The sequence below is a fragment of the Actinia tenebrosa genome, unplaced genomic scaffold, assembly GCF_029948245.1.
Source record: "Actinia tenebrosa isolate PJP-AT-01 unplaced genomic scaffold, QUT_ActTen_1.0 PGA_scaffold13__45_contigs__length_12533684, whole genome shotgun sequence".
Lineage (NCBI taxonomy): Eukaryota > Metazoa > Cnidaria > Anthozoa > Actiniaria > Actiniidae > Actinia > Actinia tenebrosa.
In genome coordinates, this window is record NW_028292573.1 from 2,868,219 (window position 1) to 2,882,677 (window position 14,459).

Genomic DNA, 14,459 nt, shown 5'->3' on the forward strand with positions numbered 1-14,459 from the left:
TTCGAATTTCACATGAGCCGAACCTAATGACACTAAAAAAAGTTCCCCTTGTAATTCATTTTTTCAGTTGAAGTTCGGCGCATGTGAAGTTCGACGTTTGACCTAACCACAAGAGTCCAGTAAGAATATAATGTAATTTATATGTAATTAATTATTGAGTCAGTTGTTAACAGCTTGCAAGAGTAGAAATAAAGAAAGTTAGGAAGAAGCAGGACTAAGAATTAAGTACTCTAGTAATACTAGTAACTAGGGAGGTAGAACAAAGAATGCGCTAAAACCACCCCAAACTGCACTGCAATGCCAACTCGACCCAGTTTGTTTAATCAATGTCATTGGATCGCAGAAGTTGTTGCCATAGCAATGCCAAAAATCAACAAGTACTACGAAAACTGGCATGAGTAACCACACCAAACGAAATTAGGAAAATAATTTTCAAAATGACAGGAGTATAGTATCTTGAATTTTATTAATCACTGTAGCTTCACATTTTAAATTTAATTAGGAAATCATACAAAAATACTTCAAGATATAATTAACTAACCAGCCATGCCTAATAAACAAGATAAATATACATTTTTTGGAAAAAAATAAGCACTATATATTTTCTATTCCTTTTTTTTTTTTGCTTTGCTTTTTGTTTGTTAGCTGTACATGCGAGTAAGCTATTCTAAATATTAAATTTTAATTTCATAACGACTTATGCTTGAACAAGGCATTATTTTTTGGGGAAAAAAAGCTAGGTGAAACATGATAGAGTTTTCACTAATTGGAGTAAAAAATCCCTCCAGCTAAATAAAATACAAAAGCACTTTAATCCACACACGAGGCTTGGTTACATTTTAAATGGCAGAAAAGGGTAAACTGAGGTACACTGCATGCTACATTTATTGTTCTCTCATTTCTTACATAAATATATATATAAAGAATATTTTCTTTTTTCTATGACAAAATTATTTGATAATTTGGTCCTACGTTCATGAAGGTAGTGTGACCCTTTTGCTAGGTAAGTCTTTTTGTCCGCTTGAGAGGTAAACCAAAAAAACTTGTCCTATGCACTAGGGTCACTATAGCGTCATAAATGCGAAGGGCCTCGAATGATCATATAAAAAACAAACAAACAAATCCATTCAAACTACAGCTATTAGCCATTCAAAGGCTGAAGTAAAAACTCGGTCAAGTTGCTATTCCAGTGCATCGTTGGACTGCTTCAAGGGACGAAATAGACATTATTTTGTAAATATGTCCCCTAAAACAGTACTATATTGCACTGCAATGCCAATTCGATGCAGTTTTTTCCTCCGCGTTGGAATGGCGATGTGAAGCACATTTTGACTTTATTGCATGGAAAACATAGATCATTGTCTTTCGAACAACGTCCACATTTAAATGGCCTTTAATATATCGTTAACAGCAGCTCTAAAATTTATTTTAGAGCTTTGCGCAAATAGGCCCTCCTTGAACTTTGTGCGCAACTTTCCCCATTTCATAACTTTTGAGATATCTGTCCTTCCTTTGTAAATTGGCATAGAGCATGACAATTTCCTGCTTCAACCGTATCCTCAAGATAATGTTGTGGTTTGATATGGGAAAGCATTCCGCCTAAAAGGAATAGTAGAGCCTTGCAGGATATAGTTATCCTACAGTTAGATTTCGAGGACGAAATAATAGACTTCTCAGAAGATTAAAGTTCATTTTTTTATCCTTCAAAATTTGATGTGTATCGAAAGTTGATGATATATGTTTATAGACATAAAACTAGTAATTTCAAATTAACCTTCTTTTAGTTATCAAGAGACATGGCAGCTGTCTTGTCTATCTTAAGTTGAACGTGCAGAGTGCATCTAAGAAAAGTTGAAAAAATAGAACGGGATTGAAAAGAACAAAATAACAATATTAGCTAAATTTAAGGTACAGAAAAATGAAAGAGAAGGAGTACTAGAAAAAAAAAAAAAAAAAAAAAAAAAAAAAAAAATTAAAAAATCAAAAAATCAAAAAATCAAAAAAGAATCATAAAACAGCAGGCAAAATGCAATAGCTGCAATGTCAATTGTACATAGGAAAATGCTTATTAAAATTCCTTTGAAAATATATTTTGAAATCACTTTGATAAACATGAAATGATACATTGAAGTTTATCAGTTACCTAACACAATAACTATCATATATTTTTTGTTTTGTTTTAGTTTTAAATGGAGTTTAAGTTTTATCGCAATACAGCGACATTAAATAATAGAAAGAATTACTTCTTCAAGCTATATTTTGGGTTTAAAGTCCTTTTTTCTTTGTTATAAAATTCACTTGTGATTCATTATTGCCTAAGTATTCTTGCTATGCAACACAAGGTTAAATAATTCATTATTATATGAACTGCTGATTTCATTTTTTCTAAATATTTATCACATGTCATCTCTCTTTTCCACTCTCCTAACCACCCTACACCCCACCCTATGTACTACAACCCCCCTCCCATCCACCACCCAAAATAACGATTGAGGATTTGCTTTGTTTGCTACTGAGCTTCGTCCAAAGGATAAACATTTTTTTGTCTTGATCCCAGATTGGGAATTACTGCAAGTGGTGCATATTTTATAACATGACTTCATATTGTAGGTAGTAGGAGCAAAAGAAAACAGATATTTACCATAACCCCTTCACATGGATTTTCTTCGAGTTAATGTGCAACTTCAGCACACTTTAAATTACTATACATGAAGTCTGGCAAATTTGAACATGACTGGATGAAAAGAACCAGAATTATTGGCCTTCAAAAGTGTTGAAAATTTACAAATAATGTAAGGTCACAGGGGACACTTGTGCCCCGTAAACATACGTTCTTCTAAATTTTTCAGACTTTCGAAGGCTTGTAACTCTCGTTCTTTTTACCAAATCATGTTCAAATTTCACAGACTTACTAATATCGAATTGCTTTATCAGATGACGAAATTCTCGCTCCAGTCTCTTGCTCGTTTATAAAGTGCCAAAAAGACACCATCAGAAAAAAATAGTGTAACTGAATAAAATTAAAATATATCATCTGAGAAAAAAATACCGATAATAAAACACATTTGATTCTAATTAATTATTTTCATCCAAGGAAATCGGTTTTTAAACTACTAATAAAAAATATATCATTTCATTAAATACTATTTTGAAGGCAAGTAAATAATTTTGTGAAACTAGAATGGATTTAATTTTTTGATATTTTGACCAAAACTTAGACGTAAATCAGCTAATCTGGCCACTTTTATTAGCTAATCTGGCCGTCGTAACGAAAGTAAATTTTGAGAACTTACACAGAAAGCTTATTGTGGTTACATTTGCCTTTTTAAATAGGCGAGATTTCTAGATACGTCTTCCAAAACTATCTAATCAAGGCTAATTTTCCTTTTTAAAATCATCAGTTAATATTAATAAATCAGTTAGTATTTATAAATCACTTCAAAATATATAATGATTAGTATTTCAAATTTTTGATATCTTTTATTTCTCATAAATGAATTTTGTTAAGAGCTAAGTGGCTGATTGTTTAGACTAGTATGAAATTTATAACATATTTACTGTAAAGCTTCCACAATTTTTGCTAATACAATATTGACAAGGACAAACAATGTCTTTATACTTGTATTTGCTATTGTGTTATTGCAGTGATCCATTCTTGGATTACCTTTGGAAATTGTTTTTAAAAAATCCAGAATTTGCAAGAAATAGCTTCATAGTATGACGTCATAAACTAAGATGCTTTGCACAGCTTTCTTCAGAAGAGATGTGGCAATAGTGTGACGCCATCATTTAACACGACATTTTCCTAGTAAATGCTTTCCGAATACTAGCGAAAGAAACTAGCGGGCAAACCATATTTCTCATGATAATCGAAATCTTGGTTTGAGAACCAAAACTAGTCATGAGCCTAAAAAATACTAACAATGTAACATCGATTATATAAATAACTACAAGAAAAAACAGAGTTCTTGTATCTAATTGTCTAATTTTCTTTCTTCCTCGGGTATACGAGATGACAGTCTCAGAACCAGATTTCCTTCAACAATTTAGCCCTCCATGTGCCATCAAAGGAATGCGAGGTATAATAAAGGTTTTGAACAATCACGTGACAGCATCCGTGCTGTTTGGCAGGGACAACTAATTTCTTTCACAAAAAAATGTCTCATTCCTCGAAGAAAATTTTTTTCCCCTCTACGCCATCCAACATGGCTTCCATTACTTTATCCTTCGAAGTCTCTATGGCAACATTCGTTAGCATTCACCTTGCTTATTTATATGAGTAATGGTTTTTTTTCTTTCATTTTTTACAAAGTTTCAATTGTTATTCCTAATTACATATTATCCAAAGTAACAATATTAAATTGAACTTGTTAAATAGTTATTACTCTATTTTGTATATTGTCATTTTTTTAAGATATCACAAATATCTGCAAAGCATTATATGCATAAATAGTAAATGCAACTATAGAAATTTTTATTCAAAGTACAAAAATAGAAACTATTATTTTGGCAAAAGAATAGGGAATTTTTCGCCAATTTGAAAAGCTTGAAGATAAGTAAAGTACAAAACATCGCAAAAAATCTTTTTTTTTTCAAATACTAAATTTCACTTGATACCAAATCATCGTGATTGGTATTCACTCCTAAAATGTTGAGTTATATCTACTATCTCTATTGCTAGTAAATCATTCAACGCAAAGACTTTCATGGCGGATATATTTTAAGAAGTATAATGCGTACTTTCAAAGTCTAGATAAGTCTAGATCTAGATTTCTAGCTAATTCCAAATAATATCAATGAACTGTAAGTATTTGCTGCTAAATATTTGATAAATGGTAAAGTTACTATAAAACAGTAACATAAATGTATTTACTTCATAATGGACATCACTGTGTCATGCCCATTCACTACCATGACTGTACCTAAAATTATTGAACCTGTATCAACGCCATTAAATGAATTCAGGATCCATGGGATTAAGTTGAATATTCAAATGAACTTTCAGGCATACAATGAATTGACTCAGATGGCGGAATCCACCACCATAACTGTTTGACGTTAATATCCTATTGGCTGCGTTATATTATATGACCAATCCTTAAAAATGAAAGAGTTTGCTGCTAAATGAAACTGGCTTTCCTTTGATCAGCGCCTCGACTACGTGGATTCTGAGTGATGTCGGTTTCTTTAGATACATTTTGATGCTTCTTCTTTGCATTTAATTAGACATGCAATATATAGTCTTTGTTTTCAACGGTTACCAAATCCACTGTACGTACCCGAGTCTCCATGGCTTGAGGTCACTGCCACACTAGGTGCCTGTGAGCTATTTGGAAGTGTAGTGCTTAATGATTGTTGCCATGGATCTGAGCATTGTCTGAAGCCAGGAGGAGCGGAATCTGTGAACTGACTTGGTTCCAGTGACGTTTGCCATTGCTTAGAGGCAGACATTGGCTGAGGCCAATAATCAGATGGAGCGCGCACCCCGTTACCAACAGGAGAGGAGTAACGCCTTGGGTTTCGCTGAGGGTTTTGGCTCATTCGTATTCCCCTTCCAGCTGAGTTCTGACGTGGCCAGCCCGCTTCGAACTGTGATGGAGTCGGACTAAAAAGGTTTCACGAAATTAATTTAACATTAAGGTGTTAAAATTTACGAAGAGAATGAACATACATTAAGCAACAAGCATGCATCATCATGTCTTACCCAAAGTTTTGCAAATGCTTAAAGTCGTCCCCATTTCTTGCACCGTGCCTTCGTCCAAATTGATTCGACTTCTCTAAGCCATCAATATCTTCGTCAGAAGATCCAGACCTTACAGAGCTATAACTGCTACTTGAATTGTGCCTCTGGGCCGGGGAAGAGTTAAAGATGTTGTCAGTTGGCGATGCCCAACTCTGTGGAGAGCGTTTCCAGTCTCCATCCAGAGACAAATGGCGGCCCAACTTGCCTGGAAAATTATTTTGCTAAGAAACAAAAGAGAATTCGTTGCATAATGACATATTTAACAATTACTATGGATAACTTTACTTCAGTAGTATGCTGGTAAAAAGCGTTTTGGCTTTCATTTTATGGTGTTCGTATTTCCCTTTTTAAAAAGAGGTTGCCAAAGGCGATTGGAGATATAGGTGATATGCAATAGACAATTGGTCCTTCTAAGTCCAAAAATATAACATGTAAAATAACTTGTTTCTGTTTCTTATTCTCATTAAGAACATGTTCAATGTTGTTTGTAGTCGACGAAACCATTTTAAAGGCCTCGATTATTCGTGTTTAGATTTATGCCCATAATAGACCTTTTCGACTTGGGTTTAATGTTTTCCCATCAATTTCAGATTACGTGCCGTCTCTCGTAATAAACTTATTTGCTTGAGTTGTATCTATGTCCATGCGTCTTCACTTGCACAATTGTAAACAACGAAATTATATACTCTTGGGAATGAAACGTGGTCGGAAAGGGGAAAACATTACGCCTCTACCAAAAAGTTCCATTACTTTCCTTCTTAGAATTGAATGACCTATCTCATATCTCCTTTGGCTCCCGGACAACTTTTTTGAACAGGAATAACACACACAGCAATAGCACATATCAGCATAGCACACACACTACAGGAAATGATAAATATTCATATAAAAAAATAACAGACATTTAAAGTTAACATTTCTTCACCATACCTGTTGGTACTGCCATTGTTTTCCTCCTCCCTGTCCTTGTGGCTGTCCATCAATGCCACCATGTTTTCCAGGTGGCCCCTTTTTCGCTGCCTCAGAGACCGCATAAAGAGGGAACCGAGGAGGAACGTTGCCTTGCAAAAGACCTTCATTGATGTATTGAGGCGCGTTTGATCCATACAAGCGCGAGGGGTTATGAAAGGTGGAAGAAGGGGATGAATTTAAGGGAGGAGGTGCTGTTTCTAGTAAAGGCGAAGGAGGAGCGGGTGAAGTAGGACCATCTTTACCTGTTCGCTGCTGCAGGAAGAAAATGTGCTCTCGGTATTTGTAAACCTGTATAAGAATCAAAGATAAGAAATTACAACGAAAGGAATGCAATAAAAAAAGTTTTTACAGCACATTAAAGCCCAGATACAGGAAATCTTAACTTAGCTAGCTAGCTACCTGCTCTTGTAGGGAAGAGATTCTGGACTGCATAGAATCAAGGTCCCGCCTCAGTTTGTCTTTAATGGACAGCAATCTCTCTTTTTCCTTTCTTTCATTAAGAATATCTTCACGGAATGCTTCATTCTATCATTACAATAAAAAGTAATCAAATCTTTGCAATTACGGCAATCAGTTAGTATAAAAAAACAGGCGATTGGAAGAAAAGTGAAAGATGACTGATATGTGAGAAAGGGGTTTCATTACATAGTAATAGTGACTGGATCTCTTTCGTCGGTTGACCATTTAAATGTCTCACCACTCAGAAGTATTTATAAATGTTTTTGTATGTACCATGCAGAATGCTGAGAAGAGTACAGTAATGAGCAATTTCTCTAGGGAATCAATGCAAGGGGTCTATAGTCACCTCACACCAACGAAACGTAAACAGAGGCAACACAGGCCGTGATGTTTCGTGGTGCCTCCAAATTTTTATTGAGAGTGATTTGGCCTTGAGATAAAAGATTTCGCTAGAAGGAAATAAACTAAATGCTCCCATTTCGAGTTTGCCATTGAATAGTATTAAGCTTTCGGAACTGATTTACTTATATAATGAATTGGTAACGGAGCACAATACACAATACTGAATGCTATAAACGAACCAACGAACCTGTCTTTGCAAAGCAATGATTTGTTCGATCGTTGGCAGACCACTCTCCTGGAAAAGTTGTTTCACTCGTTTCAAGTCATCTGCACGGTCTTCTTGACTGCACTGCATTCTTACCAATTCTTCATTTTTGAGCTAGTATTAAAAACGTCGATTTGTTTTATCTCATCAACCTTTTGAGGGTTTGAAGAGGGAGTATTGGGTATATGTATTTGTGTTTAGAACCGAAAAGGGCGGGGTATGGTCAGGTATAGCTTGATCTTGAGTATTTCTTTTTCAACTTTACTCCTTGCAAATCATTTTCCTCTCAATAACTACCTCCCTCCCCTCTCATCTTGGGAACCTGACTTTTGGTCAATACACCTCACCTAGTAATTTTGTAGAAAAAGAAAAAAATATATATATGTGACTGGAATATAGTTCTCATAGATCATGGTCGTTAATTACAATATTCATATATCTCTACAATGCCCAACGAGAAAAAGGATTCCGAACTTATCGTTTCAGATTCAGAGATATTGATAAAATACTCTTGTGACCTCTTCACTAACCTGCATCGACTTCATTGTTTTTGATAGGTTTTCGATCTGTTGTCTGAGCACTTTTTGCTCAGCAATCGAGGCGATCTTCTCGGTCCTTTCCCTTTCTGCTTGCATAAGAACACTGTCAATATCTCTATTTCTCCCTTGTTCACCTGACTGGAATTCAATGAGCATATTGTAGTACTGTTTGTTTTCTTGCTCGATTTTTTCAATGTGCATTCTCTGCATATTATCTTGTTTGCTGTAGTGATCAGTAAGATAATCAAGGTTTTCCCGCATCTGAAAATTGAAAAAACATATATATATATATCAGAAGTTGAATACCAAATATCGATGCCGGTGACTTCATTACAAGTTTGACTGGTCTAAAATTTGTATTATAAGGACGAAAGCTGAAAATGTCTAACAAAAGCTCCCGTCAGGCTTATCTCCATTGAGTTAAAAAAACGTTATATTATTTTAACTTTAGAAACACTAAATACAAAATAAATAAGCTTAAAAAAAAAAAGATTCCATGTAATTCTGGATACTCAAAACTGCCTTTTGCTTTATGATGAACAATTTTGCTGTTGTACAAAAGAGATCGACCAATCAAAAGATATAATTTTCGCGCCAGTTTTTGTGACGCGTTTGTACGCGTAGAACTTTTCGCGCAATTTTCGAGACGCGTCCGCTGGCGAAACATAAGTTCCCGGATGACAAATGAAATACACGAAAAGTTTAGTCATGAAAAATACTGACATGTTTGAAAAAAGGTTTTCTTAAGGTACTAAAAATATTAAATAAGACGAAAAAACTCAGAGTAATGAGAAATAATGAAATTGCAGTTCATGGAGACCTTTTTGATATAGCTATTTGAATACAAATTCCCAAATAGGAGGGCAAAGATTTCGGTTGTCTACAAGAACTGTAAGTTTCAAATTCAAAATTTTGTTTTACTTTAATGTTTTTTTGCAGAAATACCTTTGCCTTCTCTTCGTTGGCCTTACTAAGCTGTAGTTTAATGTCCTCCAGCTCCTTCTCTAACGCATCATAATCACGCTTTGGCACCATTTCATCTCCTTGTTGTCCATTCACCAAGTCATGCTCTGTCTTTCTTTCTTGAAGCTGCCCCACTTCGCCATCTTTGAACCTTTCAGATATTTTAATATCATTTCCTAGTAAATTCAGCTCTGTCTGAGTCTCCGAGTCTTTTTTAATTTCTTTTTTATCACGATGGCCAGTTGATATATTTTCCATGCTTGCAATATTCTCAATTTCTGATATTTCTGTTGCTGATAAGTTCCTTTCCATAAACGTTTGCAGTTGTCTTTGAAGTGACTCTTGAAGGGGATCTCTTGTCCTCAATTGTTTCTCAAGTGTCTTGTTTTTCACTATTAGTTCTCCAATCTTAGTACTCAAGCCTTCATCTCCTGTAATTAATTAAGACTAGTGTTAAGTCATGTACTACTGACTACTGACTACTGATATGACCAAATAGTCAATCTCGCTCTGATATAGAAAGGAAATGGCAAACTCATATCCTAATCTTATAATTTAAATCAAAATATACTGTAACAGCTATTTCCACTAATCTTTTCCTCTTTATCTTGTACTTATACTCTAAATTATAGAATTATTTAAAACCATAATGGTTATATTTAAAAACAAAGTTAGATTATTACAGCATACCTTTTTAAAGTATTATGATGATAATGATAATTTTGATAATACAAAAATTCCACCGATAATCACTTCGCCTTCTGCGAATAAATGTTTATAATTATAATTATAATTATACAGCTTCTCATTAATCCCATATAGGTAACTGTCCAATTGTTTTCTTAATTGGACAGGTCTTGTTGATATGGAATTAATTAGGCAGCTATATAATTAATAGGTAATGGGATTTCATGCTCCCCAATAAAAAAATTATTAGACTTGAAAAATTCCTCTGACTGCCAAATTGGACTCGGCCTACGGCCTCATCCAATTTTGTCAGTCCTCAGAATTTTCCTCATTCAATTATTTCTTAATTGGACAGCATGGAGTCCTATTAAATATACTAATGCCCTGTTTGGATCCATAGCTGGAAAAGAGTCATCCACACTGCAGATCCTTAAGGCAGGATTACTGGTAACTATGGGCTTTTTTAATTTGTTATGTAATCATGTTATTGTAAAGTGTACAGGTGTGTGGGAGCACACCTTGCAAGGACCTTAGAGTCTGTTTGCCTACCCCTTATCATACTTGTTTGCTTTTTTTGGGTTACACCTCAAGCATAATGAAAGTCTCTAAAAATCTAAATATTTAGCATTATAATTATGATTGATCACAGAATGGTTGACATGGATAAAATCAGGTAAAATCAATTCAAACTATCCTGGAAACATCAACATAGTTTAATACAATAAATTATTCTTTCATATCATGAAGAAACAATTCCAATAAATGTATGTATTATAAATACCTTCAAGAAAATTATTGTGAACACCTGAGTTCTGTTCTTCTTCCTGAAGATAGCTTACTTCATTCAGAAGCTCTTGATTGGACTGACTAAGTGTTGCTATCAGATCTTCAATGTTACCAAAATACTGTCAGAAATACAGAAAGAAAAGGAATTTAGTCACTTTCACTCTGCCTCATACTCATTATATATCAAGATAAAGTTGAGTGAAATGCATGATTTGGATATTATATGTAATGCATGTCCTTAGAATGAAATTAGACACAAAATATATTATTTGAGGAAACAGTACAAAATAAATTTGTTTATAAAAATCCATGCTTGCAATATTTCTTGAAGATGTAATATACCTTTACATTTTATAAACTATTTAGATTTCAAAATTGATAATGTTATTCCAGACTTAAATTGCAGTCGTTGTTTATTTATCTTGTGGGATTTTCAGCAAAATTTGGCTGATACATTTTGTTATTATGAATTCCTAGAAAATGATCCAAGTAAATTAACAATTTTAATTGGTTGTATTTGTTTTTCAAGGACTGTAAGCCTTCACTATAATATTATCCAGAAATTTATGAAATGGGTTTATTTAATCTTAACAGTCAGATTAAGGTGCAATAACAATTATTATGTGTGCTTGCAGGCAATGTCACAATTATATGGTGTGATTGGACAGATATGAAACACATCTGTAACATATACCTTATAGCTCTAACTATCACTTCAACATATTTGAATACCTCAGACATCAACCAATGCATATACAAAACACCTTTATTTCCTACAATACTTCCACATTAACCAATGCATATACAAAACACCTTTATTTCCTACAATACTTCCAATATTCCTTTAGATTCCAACTGAATATAAAGATGATCAAATTCAATGATTCTAGTATTTGTTACTCACCATTATCATAATGAATTTTGAATAATGTACATGCTTCTAAAATAGTATTAAATGCATCACTACAGTATGAAGCTTTGAAATTCTCTACGATTGAGTGCTAAGAAACATTACAGAATAATACATCAAGTTGCTGAAGCTAAAATTTACATACAAGATTATATATTAGAGTTCATTTCCTATAGAAAACAAGGGTCAATCAACACCTAGATCACTGACTCGCTTACTGTAATAAAAAAAATTAGCAACTCAAAGGGCAGAATATGAATCATTACCAGTTATTGTTCCCTTTTTCTTATGCCTTCCAAAATTTCTTAGCCTAGTTTTTCAGCTTTGTGAGAGATGAAAAAGTTCATTTCCACAAACAAAGTCATTGTCCAGCCTTATCAGCAAATAAAACAACAAGAAATCGAAAAACATCAAACTAGTGAGTTGTTGGTCGAACTTAAACTTTCCTTTTAGATTGCAGGAACCTAAAAACTCAAAATATAAAGAGTTTTGCACACGTTTTAACCAATTTTGGCAGCCTTTCTCTCTGATATTTAAATTTGAGGCCCGGGAAAGGTGAAATATAATAGCCATGTTTAATTCGATTAGTGGAAATCGTTTGAACGAAGTTGATTTTAATTGACTATGGAAATGGCAGTGACAAACTAAGTCGACCCTACATTGTCTATACTGAAAGCTACAGTAAGTAAAACTGCAGTAGCTAATGATAAATTGATTCTTAACATGGCATTGCGTTACTGTATTTCTTCTTTCAAGACAGAAGATATGCTAAAAATCTTAGCAGACAGCCATGTCAAAAAGCCAAGTGACCGAGATTGCGTGTACCATAATTGTATCAAAGCATGCAACCAAAAAAAAAACACAAATTACTTTTCACGTAAGAAAGCTATACGCGAATTAGTTGATAACAATAACAGATCTACATACTATAGAATGTGAAACTTACCATGCATGAAGCATGTACACATTTAACTCTATACAATGATAGTAATTGTATTTCATGCTCGGTTGAGCGACACAGTCCCGCACGCGAACAACACGAGCATTTAGTTCACGGTAAATTCACTTGGGTTTAAATCAAACTTAGTATTACTAGTATTACTATTTATTATCGATCGCTGAAGAAGAAGACATGTCAATGAAAATGATATGATATTTGGAATATATACATCTCAAGCCAAATGCTTCCAATCTGAATAAAGATATTGTTTGAGTTTGCTCAAGCATATCGAGAACTTAAACGTAAACTAATTGGTAAAGTATATAAAATCACTCAAATGAATCCGATCAAGAGCCAAAATTGAGCCAAACCATCCAGTTAATTTGCGCATCGTGAAGGTCTTAGGGTCTCGAGAGGTTGTTGCCCGGATATTTTGCCGTTCATCGAAGCAGACAGCATAAAAAACATCAATGTACATAAGCTTGTAGTTTTTACAACATGAAATGAACAAGTTGCTCAATGCGATCGCTACTTACTCCGCGTTCGTTTCCTAGCGGAACAAACCAGCATAAAGTTTAGTGGTTTTTGTAGGAATTCAAACTTGTAAGATTAAAACCAAGACTGCACTAATCGATGTCTGCTCAACAGAGCCAGAGCTCAACGCATTCATAACAAGAATGATAGACACCAACCCAGTGTAGAATCTTAATTAAGCAAATAAAAAAAGCAAACTTACATGGTTTGTTCAGTATAAATAAAAAACCCACGTGGTATACGAGATCTACCATCAAGGAATAATTCAGACGTTCTTGGATCATGCAATGACTAGGGCGCCCACTTTTATAGAAAGCGCTCAAGTTTCAATCTAACATTTCGTGTCAACATAAAAAATACCCCAGCTTGGGCCTGCGCTCTAGAACCAGGGAGTCACTGAATACATTCCTACACTGGTTTAGAATTACAGGCCCGTCACAGCAAAAATACTTATTTAGGACAATTTAACTAAAACGTGCATCCGTACCTCTTGTCCCAACGTGTCCTCGCCTCGAACGAAGCAATCTTCGTTCTCGTAAGAAGGCGAATTTCTGGTCATCCAGTAGTAACCCTGCTGCTCCAAATAGACATTTTTCGTAGTTTCTGTTGCTCTTCCACTCGTGTCGCTATATTCGGCATCCCTTTTAGGCATTGCCGTTGAGCATTCGCTGCTCTTTACTTCTCCATCCCTAGAAAATTCTGAATCATTTGCTTTTTGTGGAGAGGGAACACACTGATAAGGATCTAGCTCATGAAGCTTCAAAAGCAACGCATTTCTTTGGCGTAACAGTCCCAAAATTGTAGCGTATCCGTCGTCCTTCGGTTCTTCGAATTCGAGAGTGTCTCCTTTTCCTCCAATCTCGCAGTCATAGAATTCTGCGTTCGTGTCATCATTCTCAGGTGGACGCCATGGGATAAGACTTGGTCGTTGCATGTTTCAGGATAAAATAGACTTCTTCATCGTTCGACTGAATTTCTCAGGCAAGCAACTGAAAATGGCGGTCAGTTTTTGATGCGTAAATGAATGCTGTACCTTTTTCTTGTCAACTGACCGGTGTTTTGGCTCGGTCTACCCTTCCCCTAATCATGTTATGCATCGTGACCTTGAAACTTCACCGGAAATGAAAGTAGGGCAAAATAAGGGCATATTTTAATTGGATGTCCGCTGGTCATCCGGAAGTTAAGATTTTTAAATAGAGGCCTGTACCAAAACATACAATCAGTATAAGATAAATTTCAGTATCTTCCTTCATATTTTGAAACCTTTGCATTATTTTTTTAATTCTCTTACCGAATAATCTCGCTTTCGGTGACTTCAT

General features: G+C 34.6%; 1 protein-coding gene across 1 annotated transcript; it reads right to left on the bottom strand.

Annotated features, from left to right (window-relative positions):
* Nucleotides 1-1,944: 1,944 nt before the first annotated feature.
* LOC116300813 (uncharacterized) lies at nucleotides 1,945-14,297 on the bottom strand. Its single transcript, XM_031709769.2, has 9 exons — nucleotides 13,628-14,297; nucleotides 10,752-10,875; nucleotides 9,266-9,714; nucleotides 8,312-8,581; nucleotides 7,764-7,895; nucleotides 7,115-7,240; nucleotides 6,674-7,003; nucleotides 5,705-5,964; nucleotides 1,945-5,605 (listed from the first exon to the last, which is right to left on the bottom strand). The coding sequence occupies exons 1-9, from the start codon at nucleotides 14,072-14,074 to the stop codon at nucleotides 5,251-5,253; spliced, it is 2,493 nt and encodes an 830-aa protein (XP_031565629.1). The 5' UTR covers nucleotides 14,075-14,297; the 3' UTR covers nucleotides 1,945-5,250.
* Nucleotides 14,298-14,459: the final 162 nt, after the last annotated feature.